Source organism: Podarcis liolepis (assembly GCF_965112155.1).
Source record: "Podarcis liolepis genome assembly, chromosome: 16".
NCBI lineage: Eukaryota > Metazoa > Chordata > Lepidosauria > Squamata > Lacertidae > Podarcis > Podarcis liolepis.
Genome location: NC_139567.1, coordinates 21,958,036 through 21,985,700, shown reverse-complemented (window position 1 = coordinate 21,985,700; position 27,665 = coordinate 21,958,036). Strand labels below are relative to the sequence as shown.

General features: G+C 45.2%; 1 protein-coding gene across 3 annotated transcripts in view; it reads right to left on the bottom strand.

Moving 5' to 3' along the window:
- Positions 1–27,665, bottom strand: part of POU2F3 (POU class 2 homeobox 3) — a 95,640-nt gene that overhangs the window by 12,123 nt on the left and 55,852 nt on the right. For 2 of the 3 annotated variants that reach the window (XM_083481130.1, XM_083481132.1), the window contains 6 exons: positions 15,191–15,295; positions 13,332–13,434; positions 5,850–5,932; positions 2,867–3,049; positions 1,559–1,700; positions 496–632 (listed from right to left, as the gene is read on the bottom strand). In XM_083481130.1, the coding sequence (XP_083337256.1) occupies positions 496–632; positions 1,559–1,700; positions 2,867–3,049; positions 5,850–5,932; positions 13,332–13,434; positions 15,191–15,295 (753 nt within the window). Of the gene's footprint in view, positions 1–495; positions 633–1,558; positions 1,701–2,866; positions 3,050–5,849; positions 5,933–13,331; positions 13,435–15,190; positions 15,296–23,344; positions 23,617–27,665 lie in introns of those variants that run through there. The other variant, XM_083481131.1, reaches the window with a different exon arrangement.

Genomic DNA, 27,665 nt, shown 5'->3' with positions numbered 1-27,665 from the left:
TTTCTGGGTCTCCAGCTTCCAGCATCAGCATCAGCAAAAAACTGTCTCTCACACAGCACCCCTTGTCCCTTTGTTCTCCCTCCTAGGCTGACATGGCATCCAGCAAGGTGAGGTGGGAAAATGCCCACCCATTTATCTCTACGGCAACAGAGCAACCTCTTTGGACATGCAAATGGAGTACTTAACTGGCTAGCCAAGACCATTACCTTAACAAAAAGAAACTGGTTTTGTTGGTTCAGCAGTCTCCCCTACTAGATTCTTAACCTCACTGTGTACAGGATCACAGGCCTGGAAGGAATCCGTGGATGTCATCTAGACCTCCAATCCTATAACACTAGTTTAGGATGGAGGAAAACCTAGAAGGACCAGTGGGGTGAAGTGATGGAAGGCATCCCTTCTTGCTTCTCATCACTTGCCCTGTCAAACCTCCAGCCTTATATACCTCCCCATATTATGCTTGATGGCTAAAAGCAGCAAGTGGATTGTTTCTCTTACGTCTTGGAACCGTTTCTCCAGAGTGGAGCGAATGTTGGTCTCGATGCTGGTGCGTTTCTTTCTCTTGCGACCAAACATCTCGCTCACAGATGGGTAGGAACTGGGTGTGCTTACGGAAGAGTCCAAAGGCGAAGCTTCTATGGAGCAAGGAGATAGGCAAACCATTTAATTCAAAGCCGATATATTGATGTGTGCAAGGATTATGGCAGAAAATTGACAATTTGCTTTACTGGCTGATGCTGCTAGGAATTGGATCCCAAAGCATCTAGTCACAGGTTCCCAAGCTCTGGCCTCAGGTCTACTCCCCCAATTGGATGGCCTCCAGATATCTTGGACTGCAACTCCCATAAGCACCAGCCACAAGACTGTTACCAAAGGTTGGGCTGAGGTTCCCACCATGCCCCACAGAGACATGAGTGTGGTGTAGTGGGTAGAGTGTCGGACTAGGACCCAGGAAACCTGGGTTCAAATCTCCACTCAGCCAGGAAGCTCAGTGGGTGATCTTGGGCCAGCCACTACCTCTCAGCCTAGCCTACCTCACAGGGCTGTTGTGAGGATAAAATAGAGAGGGGGGAGAAGTATATACACCACCTTGCGCTCTTTGGAGAAAAGGTGGGCTATATATAAAAAAAATTTCAGACACCCCTCTTTCTGTTTTTGTTCTGCTTCACATCCAAACTGAAGCAGAGTTCTGTTGAACTTGAAAGCTGGTGTCTTACTTTGCAATTTTCTGGTTGGATCCTATTTTATTCTCTCTTCGTCTTGGGAGACTATCACACCCTCTATTGCCCCCTAGTGGGACAATGCTGTATGATCCATGAGGGATCCTGTTTCCTTCAGAAAAACAAGCACAGCATCAATTTATACCCTACAATTCTGCCAGAAATTGAAAATCTGAGAGGGGAGGAGAAAAAGCTCTCCACCCCTCAACCCATGCTGAAACAGTAAAGCTATCAAGATGAGGAAATATCTTTTTCTTCTTTTTTTCTTTAAGCAAACCTGCGAGAAATGGGAGCTCATTCAAATGCCGGCTTGCAGAAGATGAACTGAAACACTGGCCTACCTGCATCGCTCAGCCACTTCTCCAGCAGTGGTTTCAGCTTGCACATATTCTTGAAGCTCAGATTGAGGGCCTCAAAGCGGGAAATGGTGGTTTGGCTGAAGTCATTCCCATAGAGCTTGCCCATGGCCAGCCCCACATCGCCCTGCAGGAGGCAGAAGAGGTCAGGAAAGGGAAAAGGCACCAGAGGGGAATCATAGACTTGTACAGCTGCAAGACACCCAAAGCATCATCTAAGTCCAACCCTGGGGCAGTTCCGCAGTTGGGGAGCTCCCTCCTTGCACTCAGGTCTGGCATCTTTGCTAAACAGCTTTCCGCAAATGCTGAAAATGTCCCTCTTTGACATCTGAGATATGTGTTTTCAGGAACGGTCCTATTCCTGCAATTGTAAACTGCTTTTAATTCTGAACTTTGTTGTAAGTTGCCCTGGAACCTGCTGGCAAAGGGCAGGTAATACATTTAACAAAATCACAACAACCATCTAATCCAGGGATCAGCAAATGTTTTCAGCAGGGCCAGTCCACTGTCCCTCAGACTATATTTTGGGGGGAAAATGAATGAATTCCTATGCCCCACAAATTACCCACAAATTCATTTTAAATAAAAGGGCGCATTCTACTTGTGTAAAAGCACACTGATTCCCAGACCATCTGCGGGCCGGATTTAGAAGGCGATTGGGCCGGATCCGGCCCCCAGGCCTTAGTTTGCCTACCCATGATCTAATCATACCCAACTTAAGAATACTACCACTGATAACACAATGATAAGAAAAAAACAGGATATTCTTATTGAAACACTCCCCCCCCCAACATAGAACAGGTTTTGGAGGAGTGGTAGAGAACCAGAGGTTTCTGGATTCCATCTCCCTTTAGCCCCAGCCAGCATGCCCAATGGCTAGAGATGATAGAAGTTGCAGCCTCAAAACATCTGGAGGGCCACAAGTTCTCCACTTCTGAGTTAAAACAAGCAGGCATAGCCAGCATTCAAAAAGCCTTGGCAAAGGATTTAACCAGACAGTAAGGATTAAAGTATCAGCACTCGTTGTTCTTCTATGGCAGGGATGGGTGTTGTTGGACTCTAACTTCCATCAGATCTGGCCAGTGGTCAGGGATGATCAGAGCTCTGGTCCAACCATACCAAGAGGGCATTCCACAGTGGGGCATTACCACAGAGGAGGCCCTGCCCCTCTCTGCTGCATGAAATACCTTCCCCAGTGAAGGTTCTCAGAGAAGAGGATCTGCTGAAGGTCTCAAGGCAGAGGCAAGGTGGCCTTGAGACAAGCCTTTACAGTTTGAAGGAGACCGTCCTCACCTGAGTGAACCCAAGTTTGATTCTCCTCTGTTTGAAAGTCTTGGCAAATTTTTCCAGCTCCTCTAGATCATTGGCTTCATCCGTTGCCACAGAGGACGGCAAGTGTTTGCTCACTTGTAAGTGCTGAGGGACTTCCAGGTGGGGCTCCAACGACGATCCGGGGTGCCCAGGACGTCCCACCGTCTGTTAAAACAGACACATTGTGCCATCATTACTGGGGGGGGGGGGAGACACCCTACAAAAGCACTCCCCAAGAAAGATGTTTAGATATAGTGGCCAGAAGGAGCATTGGATAGTAGGGGGCTACCATTTTGATTCCCTGCATTGTCTCATAGCGCTGCTACACCAGGGGTATTGTGGGAAATTAAAATGGCTGCTCTCCTCAGAGCACTGGGCCAGAAAAAAATGACGACAATGGGGGCTCAGGGCAAATAGTAATAGCGGTGGTGTCATTTGTCCGATGATGTTGGGGGCAAATGCTGACCCTGAGATTCCTACATTACAGGGGGTTGGACTACATGACTCTTGGGGTCCCTTCCAACTCTACAATTCTATGACTCCACTTCCACCCTCACCAAATTATGTTTTTTTTGTGGGGGCTGTAGACCTTTGCATCCTGCGTCTCAATTAAAGTGTCCAAAGTGGTTGGTACAATACAAATTCTTTGCCAAAATAACCCCATAGAAAACCATCAATATGAACAACACGTTGATCAACACAATCAAATACCCATTGGAAACTAAGGCCTCACTATACACTATACACTTAAAGTAGAATCCTACCACTTTAAACAGCTATGGCTTTCCCCAAAGAATTATGGGAAATGTAATTTGTTAAAGATGCTGGGAATTGTGGCTCTGTAAACTACAGTTCCCAGGATTCTTTGAGGGAATCCATGTGCTTTAAATGTGTGTCAAATGTGCTTTAAATGTATAGTATGGGTGTGACCTGAGAGCCAATCAAGACACATCCAGAATAATCATAGTCCCTCCCTGTTGGAACTATACCAGTTCAGATTGCTGGTTAGGTGGTGGTGGGGGAATCCTACAAATGTGGGGAAAACATTTCTCGTAATTAGAAATCTAGCATGCAAGGACGATAAATGCCCTTGCACTGATGTGCTAGTTTCCTTCATGAAGAAAGTCTTCTACAACGGGGAAGACTCAAATATACGATCCTCCAACAGGCTGTAAGCAGGGATTTTCTTATTGCAACAATGACTAATCAAATTTAGTTGTTTTTATTCCTAATTACACTCGGTGTGGCCTAGAGGGCTGATCCAGCAAGATTGCTCGTATAATTTAGGATGAGCAGAAACCCACACATCTGAAGATGACATAAGAGGCCTGGGTGTTATGGAGACAGTTTCCTCTCATCCATCATTCAAGGTGTCTCCTGGTGGTAGAGGGAGTGTCCCAGGATCAGACACTATGGGACTGGATGCTTTCTGTTGGCAGTGGTGGTGGGGGTTGATAGGCCTTTCCAAATCCTGCTTCCTCTTCAGTTTTCAGGCACTTTGCTTGTGATTCTGCCTCCCTCTTTTCATTAGAAGTTTTAAAGCATAAGAACATAAGAAGAGTCCGTTGGATGAAGCCAGTGGCTCATCTAGTCTAGCATTCCTGTTCTCAGAGGGGCCGACCAGATGCCTGTGGGGAAACCGTAACCTTTCCTCATAGGCAGAGGCTGGTTGGCTACCTATCAGGGATCCTATCACAGTGGCTTTCCTGCTTTGACCAGGAGGTTGGGTGAGATGACTTCAGAGGCCTCTTCCGGCTCTAGGATTCTATGCATGCTGCCTTTAGGCTGAGTAACCCAGCGTGACCAAACTGTGTTCCACAGCCCTAAGCTTTGTGGATCATTTCAGTGGACAGCCACAGGGAGCTCTCATCATCCCGAGGAATAGCGGAAAAGAGAACTTGCTCAGATTAAACCAAATTTGACTGTGGGTAGGAAAGAATCCTTTCCATCCTCCTCCCCTCCTTTGTATCGGACTTGGCTCAATGTGAGCACAACTGTGGAGTCAAATTCCCACGGTCCTTCCCAATGGAATATTTCCATCTAGTTCCAAATTCAGTTCTCCAGGAAATTTAGTGTTAAGATTGTGGCCAAGGGGGACAAGGGGGACAAGGGGGACTATACTGAATATATAGTACTGAAAATTCAGCCATTTATTTGAGCACTTTGGGATTGTCCAGAGATAATTCTGCACCAGATTTCAAGGAGTGCTCCTACTGAGCTTTGGGGTTCCTAGGCTAGACACTGAATTAGTGCTGAAATGAATTTGTTTGCAAAATGGCACATCAGTTTCTCTTTAGGCACTGAAAGTTCTTCAAACATTCCCCAAATGCTCAAATATTTGCTGAATGCTTGAAATCTGCTATTCAATCAATCAACATAAGTTTATTGTTCTAGCCAAAGGTCATTACAAACCCCACAACAACAGTACCAATAGAACAATACAGATCATACAAATCTGTTGTTTGATATCATATGTTTGATTTTCAATTCTTGACATTTGATTTGTCAGGATCTGATAGTTGCCATGCAATGGGATATAGTATTTCACCATATCTTACAGCAGGCAGGGGAATTTAAAAGCTGACATGCACTGGGATCTAGTATGTGACAGTATGTGTAACTGTCATGCAACAGTTTTCATATTTGGCAATGAGGCTAATGATGTTGACAGCCAGCAGCTGATGTACATTTGATGTCTGGCAAAGTGACCCCCAAAGCAGCTGAATTTTAAGATCAGATGGCACATTCCAAATTTCAGTTTCTATGTTGGATGTTTTGAATATCTGAGAATACTGGCTTCGGCTCAACAGTGAATTTAATTCAGCTGAGTTAACCGAACCAAATAAATCCAATCAAAAGATATTCCTGCATTGCAGGGGCTTGGACTAGATGATCGTCATGGTCCCTTCCAACTCTACAACTCTGTGATTTCTATGAGCTAAACACCCTGCCAAGCGGCCATTACCTGAGACGTCAAGCTGTGCCCATGTTGGGGAAGGAGGATCCCACTCTGCTGCTGAGGAAAGGAGAGGAGATTTGGTTGCAGAGCTGGAAGACAAAGGGGGGAAAAAGTGTGAGAAACTTTGTCTCTGCCTGATGATTTTCAGGATGGAAGGAAGAAGCAGGCCCGGTCCACTGAGGAAGAAGGGTGAGGAGCAGGGCTGGAATTAGGTTTGATGAGGCCCTAAGCTACTGAAGGTAATAGGGCCCTTTATATGTCCAGCTGTCCTTTGTCAACAACAAATTGTCACTGTTTTTTGTGTTGAATATATGCTATATGGTAATTCATTATAGGTATCTAAAGCCATTCACATAAGAAATAGGAGCCTACACAACACAAAACACTGTTGCTGTATGTGGGTTTAATTTTATTTGTTATCTTATATTTTAGAAATGTACATCCAGGTTTGTTTGTTTTTTAATTTTTTTGGGGCCCCCAAGAGAGTGGGGCCCTAAGTTATAGCTTGTTTAGTTTATACGTAAGTCCGGCACTGGTGAGGAGCCTGCCCTGAGCAGCAGAAGCCCTAGAAGAGGTGCCTGCCTCACCTCCACTGTTTGCCCATGGCCTCTGCTGCTGGCCCTGTTGCATGAGATCTCAGAAGACTTCGGTGAGATCTTGCAAGATCTCGCTGGAAGTTGGCTGCGGCTGCTGGCGCTTTGTGGGCACCACTGGGCAATGCAGGTAAGGGTGGTGCGGTGCCAGTGGCAAGTGAAATGGGGCGTGCCACCCCTGAGAATAAGGATGGGGAAGAGCTTTGGCTCACTGCTAGAGCATCTGCTTTGCACACAGGTTCAATCCCTGCCATCTCCAGGTTGGACTGGGAATCTTGGAAACCTGGGGAGAAGTATGGATTTCTCTTAAATATACCCACTTTTGTATGCAGTTTTCCCCAATACAAGGCATTTTCGAAGGCTATTGTTACCAATATACTGTATTTTTCGCTCTATAAGACGCACACATCAGACCACAAGACGCACCTAGTTTTTGGAGGAGGAAAACAAGAAAAAAATATTCTGAATCTCAGAAGCCAGAACAGCAAGAGGGATTGCTGCGCAGTGAAAGCAGCAATCCCTCTTGCTGTTCTGGCTTCTGGGATAGCTGCGCAGCCTGCATTCACTCCATAAGACACACACACATTTCCCCTTACTTTTCAGGAGGGAAAAAAGTGAGTCTTATAGAGCAAAAAATACGGTACATTTCGATGTACACAGTACCCCAGTATATGCATTTTTGTTCATATTATGCATCTGGAGAAGTGCACTGCAAAATCCGGAGGACAGCAAACTTTGAAGGATGCTTGTGTTTCCATTTGTGTATTGCTTCAGAAAGTGCACTTTAGTGCAGTCTGCTTATAAAGGCAAAGAGAATCAAACTTCTCCTCCATACGTACCTTTAGATGATGCTGAACTATAACTCCCACCAGCCCTGACCATTGGGCCTTGCTGGCTCAGGCTGATGGGAGCTGTAGTCTAGCAACACCTGGGAGGGCTCCACTTTGTCTATCCTTGCCTATGAGTGTTCAGAGCACCTCGCAGACATCCTGTTGTAATCCTTACAACAACACAGGAAGGGAAGCCAGCTCAGCAGTATAATTCCCATTTTGCAGATGCGTGGCTGAGGCTGTGAAATAGGAGCTTGCCTAAGGCCACCTAGGGATAATATAACCTTTCCCAAATGAGAGCGTATTCCACAATATGGTGCAATGTCACCAGAAATGAGATGCGCGTGAGATTAATGACGTGCCCTCAAACAGACAAATTGGCAGCTGCTCTTTCTTAGCATGGATTTCCAAACTGGGCCTTAACGCCACTAGACAGGATGACATCTTAACACCAGGGTGAAGACAGGCTGTGGGTGTTGGAGGGGGGGGGAAAGGAAGACTGTTGTGGTAGATTTTCAACTGCGGCGTGAGCCTGGTTTCTCCCCACTCTGCAATTTGCATGACAGACATATACACCAAGAAATGAAAACTTGCTTTCGGTAGTGGCTGGGGCCCATTGGAGCTGATAGGGTGGAAGGCAGGGAGGCAACCAGTAGGTGGCGCCAGAGGCAGTGACTAATTCCAGTATCCTCCCTGCAGTGTTGCAGAGTTGTACATGGGCAACACAGAGACTAAGGAGGAGGTGGAGGAAGCTGGCAGGCAGAGCATATGGTGGCTGGTTGGAGATGGGCTGAGGTTAGTGGGGCTCTGCCCCACCAAGTTGGCCTTGGTGAAGATTTGACGTTTTTCATCCCCAAAAAGTTTTTGATTTGAGTTTCTACTGAAATGAGGCTGCATTTTAATGTACTTTAATCTTGTTTTTAAGTTGCATTTTAATCAATTGTTTTTATACCTGGTGTTAGCCACCCTGAGCCACCGCGGTCTTGGCTGGGGAGGGCAGGGTATAAATAAAATGTATTATTATTATTATTATTATTATTATTATTATTATTATTATTCCCCCTAAAGGAGCAGCCTCCGCTACTTCAGCCATCACTTGTCCTTCCCCTTCCTCCAGTATTTCAGCCAGGCTGTTGCCCTTTGAACAACAGGTGTAGTCAATATTTTTGCATCCAAGGGTAGCTGTTGCATGCAGGCGTGTGGCTCTCCGGGAGCAGTATCCTGTTCTTGCAGTGGCCAGCCAGATGCTTGTCTAAAACCCACAAGCGGGATTCGAACACAGGAGCCCTCCCCCCTCCCCCTGTGGTTTCCGGCAACTGGTATTTTGGAAGAATTGCTGCCTCAATATGTGGAGGAATTTCATGGCCGTCATGGCTGGTAGCCATTGATAACCCTCTCTGTGAATTAGTCTAATCCTCATTGAAAACCATCCAGTTGGTGACCATCACTGCCTCTGGAGGGGAAAATGTCCACAAGCTGACTCTGTTAGGTGTAACTATCTGCATTCACAGGACTCCCACCTGAATAGCTGAAGGGGGTTATTGGCTCCCCTTCCACCCAAATATTCAATCTGATGACCAGTGAGGCATTCTCTTTGCCTCCTCAGAAGATTGTGTTTTTGTCACTGCTTGGTATGTTCTTGGGAGGCCAGCTCCAGAACTGTGGACTAGCTGGCCACATTGTAAAAGGTACAATAGGTTTCTTTTTTACCCATTCTCCTTAGATCATATTGGATGCAATTCTTTTGGTTCCCCTGTGCATATGGAAAGGCAGATGAAAGAAAGCTCGTCTCCACTCGCTGCACAATATTTGGTGCGGACATGGGCTGGTGCCAGCCTTTAGCAAAAGCTGAGGAACGAGCTCCTGTCAGAGAGGAAGGTGGTGGTCTCTCCTTCACTGGAGGTTTCTCAACAGAGGTTGGGTGGTCATCTGACAAGATTTTTTAAGCAGAAAATCCTACATTGCAATTCAAAGTGTTGGTGCTAACCTTTAAAGCCCTAAACCTTCTCAGCCCTGTATCTGAAGAAGTGTCTCCACCCCCCATTGTCTAGCCCAGACACTGAGGTCCAGCTCTGAGGGCCTTCTGGTGGTTCCCTCACTGAGGGACGTGAAGCTACAAGGAACTAGGCAGAGGACCTTCTTGATTGCGGTGCCCGCCCTGTGGAACACCCTCCCTTCAGATGTCAGATAAACAACTATTTGACTTTTAGGAGACATCTGAATGCTCCTCTGTTCAGGGAAATTTTTAATGGTTGATGTTTTATTGTGTTTTTAATATTTTTTTGGGAGCTGCCCAGAGTGGCTAGGGCAGCCCAGTCAGATGGGAATAATAATAATAATAATAATAATAATAATAATAATAATAATAATAATAATAGTTGCAGTGGCTTGGGCTAGATGACCTTTGGTGTTCCTTCCAACTCTACACTTCTGTGATTTTAGGAAGAAGTGCAACTGTGAGGAGAGCAGAGAAACTAAATCAGAGGTGTGTGAGATAGTCATGTCTTAAGGGGTGTGAGGAAATGGAGCCAGGTTGGTTTTGGGTGCAGGTTGCTGAGTTCACCCATTGCTGAAAGTAGCCACTGAGGCGAGGGAGTGCTCCACTTATGTTACTGAGAACTGAGTCACTGCAGGAGTTCATCATTGTAACCCTCCTAATTTCCTGCTCCCAGTCACTGGCTGCGTAATCCCAGCTCTTTGCAGCTGTTTGACTACTTCAGCGGAATCATTGCTTCACCCTTTTACTCCCGTGTGTCTCCGGAGTAGCAGAAAGGAAAACAAAGACCTGTCAGATCCCACAGGGTAGGGGTTGGCCATTGTTTCATCTGCGACTAGGCACCTTGCAAATTAGAGACACGCATGCAAATGTAATTAAAAGACGCACGCCACTGCAAGTGGGTCTTGCAGAACCCTACCAGACGGCGCTGGCGGAGACGTTTTAATGCCTTTGCAACATCCAGGGAGATAGGATCTAAATGAGGCAGACAAAAATTAGCCAAATGGCTTTGCCTGCTGCGGGATGGCAGGTCATAGGCCTAAAGGATGGGGAGCACCTCAGTTCATTCAACGGCAGTGGCGGCGGGGAGAGCTTGCGTACAAATAAAGATCTATCTCTTACTTACTTTCATTTACTTATTTCATACAATATATGTGCCACTCGATTGTGAAAAACAAAACAGAAACAAAAAATCAGTTTACAAAAAACACTAAAACCATAAAATCAAGACAAAAATTAAACAAGAATCTCTGTCTACATGTGTTGGTTGTGAGGCAGAACAGGTTCATACAAGATGGTGTACATATAGTGGCTGAAATTTGTACATCCTCCGTCCATTTTGCCTAATCCCCATCAGACTTCGGGGAATGTACATATCTCGCCTGCTTTTGGACATTCTCTGGGCAGTATGCACATTTTCTTGTCAGCATACATAGTCTCCTAGAAACATGAACCCTTTCCCCCCTATTTCTTGTTCAGAAGTGTGTATTTTGCACTCCTTGAGCTGCTTCTGGCTTGCTCCCTTCTCTTGCTTGGCCCACAACAAGCCTCCACTGATCAGCCAAGAAGCAAATTCTTTATCAAATAAATAATATTTATTTATCTATCTATCCACCAAATTTATACCCCACTATTCCTCCAAGGGAGCTCTTTTCTCTGCAGGCCAGCTCTGGTTAAACTCATGTTCAGGTGTTACCCAGTTAGCTGAGCAGCACAAGAGGGAATGCAGGGAGAGGGACATTCTACACCAGGCACCTCGAAACTCGGTCCTCCAGATGTTTTGGGACTACAATTCCCATCATCCCTGAACACCGGTCCTGTTAGCTAGGGATGATGGGAGTTGTAGTCCCAAAACATGTGGAGGGCTGAGTTTGGGGATGCTTGTTTTTGTTTTAAAGAAGGTTAAAATATATGAGGGGGGGGAGGGGAAAATTTATGTATTAAAGAATAGATGGAGATGAAAATAGTAATATAAAAATATTATTATTTTTTCAAAAAAAGAAAGAAAGGAAATTCTTTTTAAAAAACAATTAAAAATTAAAATTAAGAAAAAATGCTTTCCCTTAAAAAAAAACTCCCTTAAAAATACAAAAAGTGCCTTTTTCTTTTCTTTTCCCTCAAAAATTGAAAATAAAAGGAAGCAAGGTCTTTTCCAGTGGGTTTCCCTTTGGGCTCTGGCTTGCTTTTAGTGTGCTAGCTGTTGGGGAGGTCGGCTCGGCCTGGACTTGGGTTCAGCCGCGTGTTTACCTCTCCTCCTTTCCCTTGGTGGTGGCAGTGCAATGGGGGGGGGTGCTTGTTTTACACCTCCCCCACCCCAATTCTGACTGAATTGCCTCCCCTGCCTCCATGGGACCAATCACCAAGGGGTTCAGAAGGGATAGGAGGTTTAACCAGCTGAGGAAGAGTTACTCAGCAGGAGAAAGAGGGTAGGGAGAGAAGGAGTTTGTCTAGTAAATCTGTGGACCTCACTCCGACAGGAGGCAGGGATGACCACCAACTTGGGTGACTTTAAAGGGAGATAGAGCAAATTCCTAGAGGAGAGGGCTATTGATGGCTATCAGTCACGATGGCTATGCTCTGCCTATGCAGTTGGAGGCAATGATGATTCTGAATACCAGCTGATGGAAACTGCAGGAGAGGAAAGGAAACCTGATTGCGGGTTTCCCACTGGGGTATCTGGTTGGCACTGTGAGAACAGGATGATGGACAAGATAGGCCATTGGCCTGATCCAGCAGGCTCTGCTTATGCTGTTATATAAATTTAGGGTCAAAAGCCTCCAAAACTATTCTGCCATATTTCAAAAATTGAAAATCCAGACACATAGGTTGCCATACACCCAGATTTCCCTGGACATTTGTGCCAATTTCCTCCTCAACACTGCTTCTGACTGCAGTATTCTGAGGAAAGTTCCAGGAAATTCCAGGGGTATGGCAACCCTGCCCCAAACATATCAATATCCTTGAAACATCTGCACGGCATTGCTTTTGACACCTGCTAACGACTTCGTTTGTTTGTTTAGGCTGCAGGGGTCAGCAAACTTTTTCAGCAGGGGACCAGTCCACTGTCCCTCAGACCTTGTGGGGGGGCAGACTATATATATATATATTTGGGTGGGGGATGAATGAATTCCTATGCCCCATAAACAACCCAGAGATGCATTTTAAATAAAAGGACACATTCTACTGATGTAAAAACACACTGATTCCTGGACCATCCGCGGGCCAGATTTAGAAGGCTATGGGCCAGATCCGGCCCCGGGCCTTAGTTTACCTACCAATGGTTTAGAGCAGGGGTCTGCAACCTTTAAGACAAAAAGAGCCACTTGGACCCGTTTCCAAAGAAAAAAATACTGGGAGCCGCAAAACCATTGCATGCGCGCCGCTGCCCTCCGATCTGACAGCGGGCGGGAATGTGACGTCGGGACGGTGCGTGACTAACGCACACACCACCCCCATGCGACGTCACAGCCATACAGCACCCGCCACAGTGGGGAGTGTTGGGGCGCACAATGCGCCTCCTCCCCTCGCTAGTATCCGCCCCGGAGCCGCAGCAAAGGTGTAAAAGAGCCACATGCGGCTCCGGAGCCACGGGTTGCTGACCCCTGGTTTAGAGAATCCTACCCGGCTTGCAATTTTAACATGTAATGATAACATGAGCGTCTATTAATTTCGTAAATTTCTAACGAGTGCTGATTTTACATTATTATTATTATGTATTTTGATTAATCTTAGGTTAACTTGCTTTTAACGTTTGCTTGTTATCAGCATTTCTTATTGACTATGATTAATGAATAGCGAATCCTTCATGAATTTTCTAGTCCAAGTAAACCGCTTAGAGGTTACAGTTGATTAAGCGGTTTATAAATCCTGTTAAACAGTTCATATAAGGAAAGAAGTCAGCATGATCAGGGGAATGCTGACTGATTATTGAAAGGGGGAGGAAAGGGGGGAACAGGGGGGAGGCAGGAGAGAATGGAGAATAAAATGGAGTATCAGGAACAAAAGCACTTCACGCTGCAACATTTTATTGCAGCTTCCACATATATACTTAGATGAATGTCCTCCTTACCTTGTTGTCCTCCTGGGCCCTGAGAAAGCAGGAAAAGGGGGACGGATTGCATGTGGCCTGGAACCTGCACGAGCTGTTGTAACGTGTGAAGAGAACTCATATCCTGGAGGAAAGTAAGAGCCAAAGTTGTTGTCAGTGGGACCTTTTCACCTAGTTCTGCATATGCTCCATTGGCCACCCCTTTCCATGTGCATCACTACCATGACTCCCCTCCTTACTTTCCCCAAAAATACACAACTGTCCAAGCATGTGCAAATATATCATCCAGTTTCTCATTGGTTGATGAGCTTGAGAGCAGTACCTGTGAAACCTGGCTTGAGAGCAGTACATGTGAAAAGGATCTAGGAGTCTTGGTTGACCACAAACTTGACATGAGCCAACAGTGTGATGCGGCAGCTAAAAAAGCCAATGCAATTCTGGGCTGCATCAATAGGAGTATAGCATCTAGATCAAGGGAAGTAATAGTGCCACTGTATTCTGCTCTGGTCAGACCTCACCTGGAGTACTGTGTCCAGTTCTGGGCACCACAGTTCAAGAAGGACACTGACAAACTGGAACGTGTCCAGAGGAGGGCAACCAAAATGGTCAAAGGCCTGGAAACGCTGCCTTATGAGGAACGGCTAAGGGAGCTGGGCATGTTTAGCCTGGAGAAGAGGAGGTTAAGGGGTGATATGATAGCCATGTTCAAATATATAAAAGGATGTCACATAGAGGAGGGAGAAAGGTTGTTTTCTGCTGCTCCAGAGAAGCGGACACGGAGCAATGGATGCAAACTACAAGAAAGAAGATTCCACCTAAACATTAGGAAGAACTTCCTGACAGTAAGAGCTGTTCGACAGTGGAATTTGCTACCAAGGAGTGTGGTGGAGTCTCCTTTTTTGGAGGTCTTTAAGCAGAGGCTTGACAACCATATGTCAGGAGTGCTCTGATGGTGTTTCCTCCTTGGCAGGGGGTTGGACTCGATGGCCCTTGTGGTCTCTTCCAACTCTATGATTCTATGATGACTCGGCACTCGAGGGCCAAAGCCCACAATACGTGGCTAGACTGAGACCAAAGACTTCAGGTGTTTTGAATGCTCCCCCCTCCCACAAATGCAGAACAACCTCTTGGATATTTGAAACGAGCAGCAGAAGAGTAGACTCATCAGAATGTTAAAAGGCCCTCTCACAAGGTCCAGACAGGAGCTCTGCCTCTGGGAAGTTCACAAACAGGGCTTGAAAGCAATAGCTCTCTTCTTCCTCTGCTCTCTCCAGCAACTGCTATTAGAGATACTTTGCCCCTGAACATGGAGGCTCCACTGAGGCACCATGATAACAGCCATTGACGGACCTCCCCTCCTCTATGACTTTGCTTAATTCCCTTTTGAAGCCATCTGAGCTAGTGGCTGCCACCGCATCTTGTGGCAGTGAGTTCCTCAGATTAATTGCACACATGGAGAAGAAGCACTTCCCTTTGTCTATCCTGAATCTCCAGTCATTCAGTTTTATCGGATAACCTTGGGTTCAGGAGTCAGAGAACCTTCTCTGCATCCACTTTCTCTACACCACGCCTCTACCATGACCCCCCTCACTCCGATTACCTTTCCTAACCCTAAACTAAAAGCCCTAAATATTGTAGCCTTTCTTTTTAACAGGACCATGTGGCCAGTATTGTTTATAGTTCATTTATTCACAACCTGCAGCTCCACACGGTCACAGATGGTCACCCATCCAAGCACTGACCAGACCTTGACCTGCTTAGCTTCAGCACTGGTGGTGCATCAAGTGCCTTAAGGCCACACCCCATATAGGAATTCTTTGCTGGATCTACAACTGCTTTTGATCAACACTTGTCCGTATGAATCACCGAAAGTCTCTTACCCCAGCAATTTGCCCTCCAGGCATCATCGAGGGCCCTTGTACCAGGTGGCTTGATCTGGAGGGAATGGCGGTTTGCAAAGAGTCACCGAGGTCTTCCGTCTTAATCTGTGTGAAAGAGTAAAAGACAGCATTGTTGCAAAACCCTTGCCAAGATCACGAAGCTGGCAGGAGAAGAGGGAAGGATGGGGAGGCAGGTTTGGGGTGCAGAATTCAGGGAGTCTGTACCCCTCGTGGTTTCAGTTGACTTGCTGTAGAATTTATTTATTAGTTGTAAAAAATATTTACATACCACTATATATATATGTATATGTATGTATGTATGTATGTGTGTGTGTGTGTGTGTGTGTGTATATATATATATATATATATATATATATATATATATATATATACATATGTATGTATATATATATTACTGGAATAGAAAAGTTTTCAGCAGATGTTTAAGACTTGGCACAGAAGCCACCTGCCAAATTTCTAGTGGCAGAACATTCCACAGGATTGGGCTGATGACACGAAAGGCTCAGTTTCTTATAGTCAAAGGAGCCTCCCCAACACATCACCCTCTTTGAGGTTCCCAGAATGTCAAACACCAACTTCTGTACGCAAAGGATGGAAACATTTCTGGGAGACCAACGAAGGAATTTGTCTGCTCCAACAACCACATCGACATCGAGATAATGTTTTGAAGATTATCTGAATTTGTATACTGCCCTGTACCCACAGATCTCAGGGCCAAAGGCCGGTTAAACAGAAACATTTTCACCTGGTGCCTTCAAGTGTCAGGTAAGCCCCCCTGGGGAGAGCATTCCACAAACGGGGAGCCACAACAGATAAGGCCTGTTCTCATTTTGCTACCCTCTTGACCTCTGGTGGAGGAGGCACATGAAGAAGTGCCTCCTATGATGATCACAGGGTCTAGGTCAGTTCATATAGGAGGTCCTGAGTCATTTAAGGCTGTATAGGTCAAAATCAGCCCGAGCAGTCGAGTCAGGAATGGTGTACTATGCCCTGGTGAGCAACCTGGTTGCCAAATTCGGCACCTGACTCTTACCTAGTTCATTACTAAGACAAGACCATGGCCCAACACATCCACCCCCACACTTGTAAAGGAGAAGTAGAGCTGTGTGTCATCAGCATATTGCTGGCAATGTACCCCAAAACTCCAGATAACCCCACTCAATGGTTTCATGCAGATGTTAAACGGCACAGAGGTTAAAACTGAACTCTGAGGAACCCCACGTCCGCAGGGCCGAAGAGCACTCCCCACGTGGGAGGACAGTTTGAGGACCCTGTGTGAGAGGCAGGTAAGGGGAGAGCTCAGTGGGTGAGAAGAGAAGGGTGAGCCCAGGTAAGAGCTGAGAGGGAACACCTTCCTCTGTAGGGGATGAAAGTTAAGATATAGTGGAGAGAGAAAATTTTGTGGTTTCTTCTTCTGTCTCTTCTTTCTTTAGTTTCTTTTCTTTATCTCTTGTAGATGAGTTTGTTGTTTTTATTGTATTGTGGCTCTATATATATATTCGTATCGTATTGTAAAACTTTTATTGGCATCACATACAACATCCAAAACAAATCAGTACAGAATTACCACTTCCCCAGTGGCACAAAACATTTGCTAAAAGAAAGGAGGCAGAGCAGTCTATCGTCACATCTCTAGGTCTCCAGGGAGATCAGGTGTCTACAGTGTATTTCAATGGCAAAAACCCCCAAATAGAGATATTTAGCCACTAACTTGGTGAGCTCCTGATCATTCCCCAGTAATAGAAAATGTATGACCTCTGACTCTGGTTTCCATATGGAAAAAGAGGAGCACTCCCCAGGCATCACCCTCTGGAAGTTACCATCGAAGGAGGACCAGAACCATTGCAAAGACATGCCACCCACCCCTAACTCAGACAGCCACTCCAGAAGGATACCATGGTCAAGGGCATCAAGAGACACTGAGAAAGTAGATAGTGAAAGAAAAAAGCACATTATGGCAAGGGAAGCTGACACCATAATAGGAACACAAGGACCTAAGAGGAGTCTTCTGGATCAGGTCAATGGCCCATCTAGTCCAGCATCCTTTTCTCACAGCGGCCACCTTTTCCTTATGCGGGAAACCCAAAAGCAGCACCTGTGCACAAGATACCTCTCCCCTCCTTTAGCTTCCAGCAACTGGTATTGAGAAGCATTTCCCCCTCCAAATGTGGAGGAAGAGCGCAGCCACCCTGACTAGCAGCCATAGATAGTCCTTTCCTCCATGATTTTGTCCAGTCTGCTATTAAAATCATCCAAGTTGGTGGTCATATGAGCTGTGTGAAGAATTACCATATTTTTCTGTGTATAACACCCCCCGTGTATATGATGTCCCCTATATTTGGGGACTCTAAATTAAGAAAATGGGGGGGGGGATTGCCCAGACAAACGCAGACAATATCACGTGTAGCTAATGCCAATCTCCTGCTTGTGGCAGCAACCAATCGTCTGTCCCCACACTGCATTATCCGTGCATAAGACGACCCCCGATTTTAAACATAATTTTAAAATAAAAAATCCTCGCCTTATACACTGGAAAATACGGTACTTTCTTTTGGTTGGATGGCCGTCTGTCATGGATGCTTCAGTTGAGATTCTTGCATTGCAGGGGGTTGGACCAGGTGAACTTTGATGTCCCTTCCAGCTCTAAGATTCTATCATTTTATTCGTCTTGAATTTCCCAACATTCAGCTTCATTGAATATAAGCAAATTCAAGTGCTATGAGACAATATGGGCCAACCCAAAATTAAAAAAATGGAAATCAAGTAATAATTTGGCAAAATTGGATGAAAAAAGGTATTTTGACATTGAATCAATTAATTGATGAAAATTACAAATTTGTGGAATATAAGACTTTGCAAGTAAAGTATGGATTAACCAGTGAAACACAATGGCAATACATCCAATTGAAACATATGTTGGAAAGGCAGTTTGGCTCTGACGCTATAGCAGCATCGGAAACACCCATGCTGCTACAAGATTCAATCTCTGCCACGAAAACAAAAAAACTCTACACTTGCACTATATAAAACTCTACTCAACAGGAAGAAATATGATTTAGAATATGATAGAAATGGAATGAAGAGTTAGGTGTACAGATAACAAATGGTATATGGCAGTCATGTACAAAATCAACAGAAATAGCCTCTATGGGTCTAAGACTACGACTTATTCAACAGAAATTAATATTCAGAGTCCACTGGACTCCAGCAAAACTATACCAGAAGAAAATAACAAGTGCAGACAACTGCTGGAGATGTGGGAGTAAAAATGCGAACTTAGTACATATGATGATTAACTGCCCAATGATAAGATCATTTTGGTGCGAGGTGAGGATATTTATAGCAAGAGTAATAAAAAGAAATTGTTATTTAGGGGAATTGAATTTAATTCTAAATTATATTCCAGAAACGTGGGAGATTGCAAGGGGTAAAAAAAAAAAGATGTACCGTGCTATATTAGAAGCAAAAAAAAACTGTTTTGATGAATTGGAAGAGCCACAAAAAGATTCCATTGAGCACATGGATTGATAATATGGACAGATTAGCTCCATACAAATGAATTGCATGTCAACGCAAATTAAGACTGGATAAATATGGAGAAATCTGGAAAGAATATTTAAGCAATAAGGCGGATAGTGGTGGGAAGTAGGGGGAGGAGAGAGCGGTGGGAAAATATTGTTAAAAAGGTGTTGTCATGAGTATATCAGTGTATTCAAATCTGAATTGTCAAATTGTGTTATTAGTGTTATTATGGTTTTTGTTGTATGTGTCTTTTGCGGTTGTTGTTTGTATTGAAAAAACAATTAAATAATAATAATAATAAGTATTATGAGACAGGGGATTCCACCCTCTCTACCTACTTTCTCAATGCCATGGATAATTTTACAAACTTCTATCATGTCACATGTTAGTTGCCCTTTTCTCTAATTTTTAAAGCCTCATATGCCGATACTTTTCCTCATGGGTGAATTGTTCCACCTGCTTGATGATTTAATTTACTCCTTTCTGACACTTTCCCAACTTGGCAATATCCTTTTTTTGAGCAGAGGAGGCAGCCAGATCTGTGCATGGTATTCCTAATACCGTGAGAAATCTGTTAGTATTTCAGGTGCTGTGCAAGACTCTTCGTCGCTCCCAAGTCAGATGGCATGGAATTGCAGACTTAATATTTGCAAGCCTGCAACCAGTCTATGGCAGTGATTTCCATAGTTAGTTCCGTGTCGATTCCCCCCACCCGCAACCTGCTCTTGCCTTAGGGTCCCCTTACCAGAAACGGCCTGGCAAGGGTACAAGGCTGACCCGCTGTGCCAACTGGCAGAGGGACTCTGCACGTGAATGGGCTGGCACACACCACGACGAGCTTTTCAATCAATGTAGCTGACACACACACAGAGCTCTGCTCCCAGAAGTGCATTTTGGGTGAGGAAGGATCTGCAACTTAGTTGGCCCTTTTGATAATGCGCCAAAAAACACCCAAGTGTTTGACTGCCAAAGCTAAGGCAAACTGAACTTGGTTGGCAGTGTGGGGCATAAAAAACAGTTACTATAAGTCACTTGAACGTGGAGGGCAGGGGCATGATTGGCAGAAAGGAAGCCTAATCATCCCTCACTGATTCTTTCTCTTTTAGAAAGTATTTGTTGGTAAAACGTTTCACCACCTCTCAGGCTATGCTTTCTTCCTGTCTCTTCTCCAGTTTAGTTAGTTCAAGCCAGTGACAACTGGAAGCTAGAATATGATCAGTCCCTCCAAATGCAGGGACAGTTCCAGGTTTACAGAAGCTGTCCCGGTTTCTGATTTAATCCCGGAATGTCCCGCTTTCCCTTAAAGGTAAAGGGACCCCTGACCATTAGGTCCAGTCGTGACCGACTCTGGGGTTGCGGCGCTCATCTCGCTTTATTGGCCGAGGGAGCCAACATACAGCTTCTGGGTCATGTGGCCAGCATGACTAAGCCGCTTCTGGCAAACCAGAGCAGCACACAGAAACGCCGTTTACCTTCCCGCCAGAGCGGTACCTATTTATCTACTTGCACTTTGACGTGCTTTCGAACTGCTAGGCTGGCAGGAGCAGGGACCGAGCAACGGCAGCTCACCCGGTCGCGGGGATTTGAACCGCTGACCTTCTGATCAGCAAGTCCTAGGCTTTGTGGTTTAACCCACAGCGCCACCCCCCCCCCCCCGCTTTCCCTTAGGACGTCCCTATTTTTGTCAGAGAAATTTTGGAGGGTATCGAGTTATGCAACCTGCAAGCCAAGGAGATAGGTAACTATACAACCTGAAGAAGGCATCCGAGGGCAGCCTTGTATAAGGAAGTTTTAAAATATTTAATGTTTTATTATGTTTTTCTATATGTTGCAAGTCACCCAGAGTGGCTGGGGCAACCCAGTTAGATGGGTGGGGTATAATTTTTTTTTTAAAAAAATTATTATTATGGAATAGGATGTCCCTATTTCCATCAGAGAAATGTTGGAGGGAATGTGTACCAGTGCCACACAAACGACACAGGGACATGCACCTGGAAGGGCCAAAAGCATCTGCTTTGCATGCAGAAGTTCCTGAGTTCAATACCCAACATCTCCAGGCAGGTCTGGAAAGGTCTCCTGCCTAAAACCCTGGAGAACTGCTGCCTGCCGGTGTGGACAACACTGAATGAGGCAAACTGGTATCAAGGTGATGAAGAAAAGGGAAAAGGCCAAAACATAAACAGGAGAGTTCCCAGTATATTTTGAGCAGTAACTGGGATTTGTCAGGCTTTGAATGGAGGATTAGAGCAGGAAAGGAAAGAAACACCCCAAAAGGTATTTCTCAGAGGATTTGCACAACGAACATCAGAGCCCAGGCATCCTACCAGGTTTCCCTCAGCCTTTGATGATTGTACTGACTAATCATCGTTTACTCACCTGGCAAGAGAACAGAGTGAAACTGGAACCGCAAAAGGTTTGCCCAAAGCAAAAAATTAAAAATTAAAAACACACACACACACAACAGTACAGTTTCACAAGCCGCAGATCAGCACCCCAACCCCCCTGTTTGCTTTTGTCCACTTGGGATTGCTACTATTTTTGGAGGGGAATTTTAAAAATGTGCCCTGAGCCCATCATTCCTTCCCACATTCGCCACCTTTGTTTTTCAAAAAGCTTGGATTCCCCCCCCCCACCCACCATAGAACAGTTAAGGCAAGAATAGCATATTTTGAGTGAACTGAACAAAGGGAAGGCAACAAGAAGAATTAATGGATCAACTTGAAAGGTCCATAATCTAGTGACAACAAACAAACATTTGTTGTCTTACTATTTCTTGAATTTTCACAGTCTCACGCAAGTCATGTTGTTAGTATCTTGGACATTTTATAGAAGGGAAACTTAAAACGTCCAAGAAATTAGCAATGTGGCGGTTTTAGAAAGTAGAACGAAGAAAAGGAAACGGTGGGTTTTACCGAAGGTCCATCATTTAATCCATCATATATATTTTTTACAGCCACCAGTGGAAAATGCATGCTTATTATCTCTTATTGCCCCCAGCAGCTGGTCTTCAGAGGTAGATTTCATACGAACATGGAGGTTCCATTTAGCTGTCAGCTATTAATAAAGTTATGCTCCTGAAAGTTGTCTAACGCCCTTTTAAAAAGCCACCCAGGTTGTAAAAGGATTTTATTTTCGTTTGCATACACTCCCGACAAATCTGAATGAAATAAATCATGAAGGGTTTGGACTGCTTGGTGAGTTAATATATTTACATTAGGCACACTCCAAACTCTGTTGGCTACAATCAGATTAAAATGAGATGCGTTCAATCTCTTGAGAATATTTTGGGGTTGTCTAATGCATGATTTCTCCAGGTAAACTGTTCCGATCTAGAGCCAAATTTGAAAGTAGTTTAGTTTTCATCTGAAAAGGCAGATTATAGTTTGTAGAAACTTTCCCTGTGGTGTCAGGCAATATATTCAATTTAAGCTCTTGTCAAGTTATAAACTTTTGGCCAAAATGAATAGAAGGGAAAGAATAAGTAGGAATTAACAAATTGGATGAGTGTAAGAGAGAGCAGATAATGATTGCTGTTAAAACACGACTAAAATGATCCCTCTGGTTACGTGAACAAAATATTTGGCTAGGAAATAAATTAACATTTTCCCACTTGTCCTATTTCCTTTTACTTCTCTGTTTCTGTTTTATCAACACTTTCTTTCCATGCTGCCATTAATCAAGGACAATCTACCACCATCCTGCAGCCTGTGCATCTGTCTTACTAAGCAAGGAGCCGATTTGTCCAAGGTCATAGTACTGTAACTGTAAGACCAGAAACATCAAATGCATCTACAATTCTGTCCTTGAAACATTCGACGGGCTTCAGTTAATTGACACATAAAGAAAAGAAGCAACATTGCCCTGTTCTCTGTAAAGTTAGTTCAGAGCCTCAAAGGAACCTTGAGGTTGAAAACCCTGGAAGGTGCCTCTAAATATCACCTTTTACCTGAAAAACAATACATATGTAACTTTGCTTTCCCATCTTGTATTGTTTTAAATCTTTGATCACCACCTTGGAGCAGGTGGAAATGCCGGGCTTTGTAGAAGCAGAAGAGACTTTTGCTTGTACAAGACAGAGATCTAGTTTTTGCTGATTCCCACCTAGACATGAAAGGCTCTGTCAATTTTGCTACTCTCACCTTCTCATTTTCAATTTAGTTCTCTGCATATTGCAGAAATTTGTGATCATCTTTTTAAAGGGAGAAAATCACCAGCTTTTTAGTGCAATTTCCTCCTAATTAATACTTTTTTTATTTGCAAAAGAAGATGCATAAATTTATTTTAAAAAGCATCTTAATGCCCAAGGGTAAAAGATTATAAAAGGGGGAAGTGCACCAAGTCACCTCTCCTTTTTACAGTGGATGTGAGAGTCTTCAGAGAGAACTACACCACCAACCCACATGACTGTGAATATTTCCCCCTTATTCTGCAGTCAAAGCAAGGGTGCTATTGCAACCCCTTCTGCCCAGTGCTCTATTGTTGTGCATTTCAAAGGATAAGTCATGATCCTTTGTCTACCACCCTCTTTCCCTAGTCACCAACAATCTGGACCATGTTTCAAATGACAATTAGGATCTCCCAGCAGTCTAAGGAAAAGCTAAAAGGTTATACCTTTCACCCCTTTGTTCCTTCTGAGCTCAAAACCAAACTCAGAAAAGCATGGCAGGCCCTCCTTCGTAGCCACCGCTCCTGAAGATCCGAAAGAACACCCAAGGCTTCATGTGTTCTTGTCTAAAGCCAACTCTCCAGGGCAAATCCAAACGAGTCACCAGGTGTAGGGAGAAGTATGTCAGCTACTGGAATGATACCCTCGGTTGCCCATGAACAGGACGGTCCCAGTCAGCACCGGGTGCAGAAGAAACGCAAGTTATTTCCAAACTGAGATCAATTTTTTAGCGGCTGCCAAAACAGAAGTGTTTGGAAGCGGTCCAAGCCAAAAGGGGTGTGTCCCTTGCAACCTAGCTACGAACATCATGAGAACATGAGGTAGGGTTGGCATTGCAAGCTGGTTGCCAGTTTGGGCTGTTTCATTTCTTTTCAGCTTAGCATCGCCCTCCCTTGTTCTCAGAATTTTCGTGATAAACTGGCAGGCTTAAAATAGCAAAACAGAGCCCGCCAACCTGAGAAACAGATCCTGTCAGTTTCGGCTTCTCATTTCCCCAACAACTGATTTCAGATCTCCGCATTCCTGCAGCATTCCGAAGTTTTTTATTTTATCGCCGTGAAAAGTTCTCTGAATTTTAGTGCTAAAAACACCTTTCAACATGCAGTTTTGTAGTACCTCTGGTTAAGTACTTAATTCATTCCAGAGGTCCATTCTTAACCTGAAACTGTTCTTAACCTGAAGCACCACTTTAGCTAATGGTGTCTCCCACTGCTGCCGTCCACTGGAGCATGATTTCTGTTCTCATCCTGGAGCAAAGTTCTTAACCCGAGGTACTATTTCTGGGTTAGCAGAGTTTGTAACCTGAAGCGTATGTAACCTGAAGCGTATGTAACCTGAGGTACCACTGTAATGTCATCATTTCTCATACTAGAATGCATTTTCCATACCAGATTTCCACCAACATATGCAACACTTTTTATGCATCCTTTCCCCTAATGTGAATTTTTTTCATACACATTGGTTGGAGAACTGCATTGCAAAATTTGGAAAAGTATGAATTTTGGAGGATAGCTGTGTTTCAGTTTGCATACATGATTGAAAACACCACCACCCGTTCCTAGTTGCTGCTGGTTTCTATAGGTTTTCTCCTGCCTTCCTTCCAAGTCTTGCTGATCGCTGCCAGTTATTATCAATGAGAAATGCAACCAAACCACAAAAGGCTGGATCCAGAGCTGATCTTTCCACTCCTTCTCAATATTCAAGTTGCCTATGCAGATCTAGAAGAAAATTCATATGCAGATTACCGAGACAAAGCTCCAGATCTTGTTAAGCTTCCTGGGGCTTTGTCTGACTTAACACCAAAGTCAAATAAACCAAGGTGAACAGGAACAGGAGAAGGTACTTTTTCCTACAGTGCCAGTCTCACGCGCCAGTATTTTCTGCAAGAGGATAAGTCTGTTGCTAACAGGGGCACTGCTTCCTGCCCTGGAAAAGGCTCTTTTGCCTTTAACATCTGAATGTATTCAGTGCAGTGCTAAGTGTAAGAATTTACACTTACACAAGGGAACATGCCACCCCCCATCACCTCTTCCTGCTCTGCACCCTCAACACTCATGGGGAAATTTGGGAAGGGGCAGTGAGGTGCATGTACGGAGGAAAGATCCATTGTGCAAGTTACAGAGTTGTGGTTTTAAGAATATCTGCTTGGTGTGTAGCAGAACTTTGGCTCATGTTTTTAAATTGACCCATCTCAGAGGGGTTGGTTTTAGGTGAACTAAGCCAAAAGCATTTATAGGAGTTTGTTACCCGCATAGGAAAACAAATTTTGCACTTTGCAAGCTCATCGCTCGAGTTGTGCTTATTAACCACAGAAAATATTATGAAAATTTGGGTTGCTATTAAGCTAATTGCCTCTCTTTCCATTTCCCTTTCCATAAAATCTTTTACAGTTGCTTGATGTCGGCTAATCTGTTTGGGTATCTTTGACTCGGGTGTTAATTGTTGTTAATTTTCTCCCTTTCTTGTTTCATTGCACTGGATAACCCCTCATCTTAGATTCTGTAAACTGATAGGATGTCTTCCGCTGGTTACCTTGGGCTAAGCTGTTTCTTAAAAAGAAGCTCTCAGAAATGAGAAAGGATGAAGCAGTCAGATATTTTCAAATTTCAGAATCCACCCCCAGCCACCCACTTACAATCTTGCCAGAGGCTGGCATTACTATATAATGAGGTGCAATGAAGATTACCTCTGTTCATCTGCTAAGCTGCCTCCTTCCTATATATTCTGCTAGGCCAGTGTTTCCCAAACGTTTTTGGGCAACGGCACACCTGTTAGCCGGAAAAAAATCTCGCGGCACACCACCATTAAAGCCCCGCCCCGTGACGTCAGCGCGCAGCGTCACGCCGGGAGGGACGCACAAAAGCGAAAGTTTTTTCCCTCCCCCTTGCCGGGGTGGGAGGAGGCAGCAGAGCGAGGGCAGCTGAGGCGGCGGCGGCGATAGCGGGCGGAGGAGGGGGCGGCGGCGGGAGTTGCTGCTGCTGTTGTTGCTGCTGCTGCCCGGACATGCCGGCCTCCTCCTCCTCCGCTGTCTCGCGCTCCTCCCTTTTGCGCGCGCTGCCCCGCCGCTCGGCACCACCACCGCGGAGCCGCCCCCGGCTCGACGCGGATCCTCGCCGCCGCCGCCGCCTCTCACCGCCCGACTCGCCCGCCTTCCTCCCACGGCACACCAGCCGGTGTCTCACGGCACACTAGTGTGCCGCGGAACACCGGTTGGGAAACACTGTGCTAGGCCATAGGTTTTCAACCTTTTTGAGTCCCTGGCTCCTTAACCAACTGCATTCTTTCTGTGGCACCCCTGTGGGGCTCAAGAGCCCAGTGATTTCACCCCTTGTCTGCAGAGCTGGCAGCCTCTCACCCTTTTTCGAACACCCTCCCTTGTGGAGTGTTCCCTCAGCATCCTCTCCTTGGGAGTCCTCCAGGCAGCCACTGCTGCTACCCCGGTCTCTGAGCTGCACCCCCCCCCTGCCCCAGAGAGAGGTGCCTCCTCACATTGCCCCTCAGGGTCCTGGGAAGAGGATGCCCCCAGCCTTAGTGGCCCAATGGAGACTGGCCAAAGGTGAACATGAGGCCAGCACCTTACCTTGGGAAGCAGCAGTGGCAGCAGTGGCAGTGATGCCAGGCTTGCATGGCGGAAAGGCTCCCCTTCAGCACTGGGCACTCTGCTCCCAGGCAAGCTTTGCACACAACAAGCACAAGAAAAGCTACTGCAGCACCTGCCTGCCTGCCTGGCCTCCTACTTGCCTGTCAATTCCCAACAGCAAGGGTTGGTGAACAGAGACCAGTGTTGCCCACAGCACCCCTCACCACCATTCAAGGCTCCCCAGGGTGCCATGGCCCACTGGTTAAAAACCCCTGTGGGTTTACTTTACTGTGATTCCTTTTTCTGTCATTTTCACTTTTTAACTAGACACCTCCATTCAGTCTGGAGAACATTGTCAGGACTGGAGTCCTTAGTGCTGATGGATGGTTGCAAATCAATATGCAAAGCAACTTTAAAATGATAACTTTGCAAAAAAGAATATTCCTAGCCTTTGTAGGCAATAGATTCATCCCCACTGCCAATCTGGAGACATGCAGATCTATAAATCATTTAAAAGGAAGCAATATGTGCAGGTGCAGGAAGCAAAGTTTTTCCAAAGCCAGATGGGTTTTAACAAGTTGGTCTTACTGAGTGGCAGATCAGAAACACAGAGTACAGCTGTGTGAGAGATTCTAGGGGTTACAGGATTTGTGTTTTCCTTTGGAAATGAAGCAAAGCAGAGACTGTGGTGTCTTTATGATATATGGTTTATTTACACACAAATGCACCCTTAACTCTGGAGGAGTTCCGAGCATTGTACTGAAAGCGGGTTCTGTCTCTCGCATGGCTGCAATGTTGGATGCAACACTGCCAGCCCCCATGGTGCTCTGGCCCTCCTCTTTCCACCCTGCAAACAACTTGCCAAATGCAACCAACTCCCCTTCAACTTGCATCACCACCCACTCCAGTTCTGCCCCTCCCTCCTGCAATTCTATCTTTTGTCTCCCGCTAGCTATCTCTCAGCTCAGGACAGGGCTCTGCATCCTTTGCCTTGTTGGTGGTTTCCATCCTGTCTTTGTTTGCTTAAAGGATTCGGCCATTCAGGCTGGCTTGGACATGGGCAGACCAGTACCATAGTGTCTGGGATCCAGAAATTAGAAGGGGGAGTCCAGGCACCCAACAAATTCATAACAATATTGTCTTAGATGTGCATTGTTTTGTTTTCTCTTGGAGGAATACTTTTATAT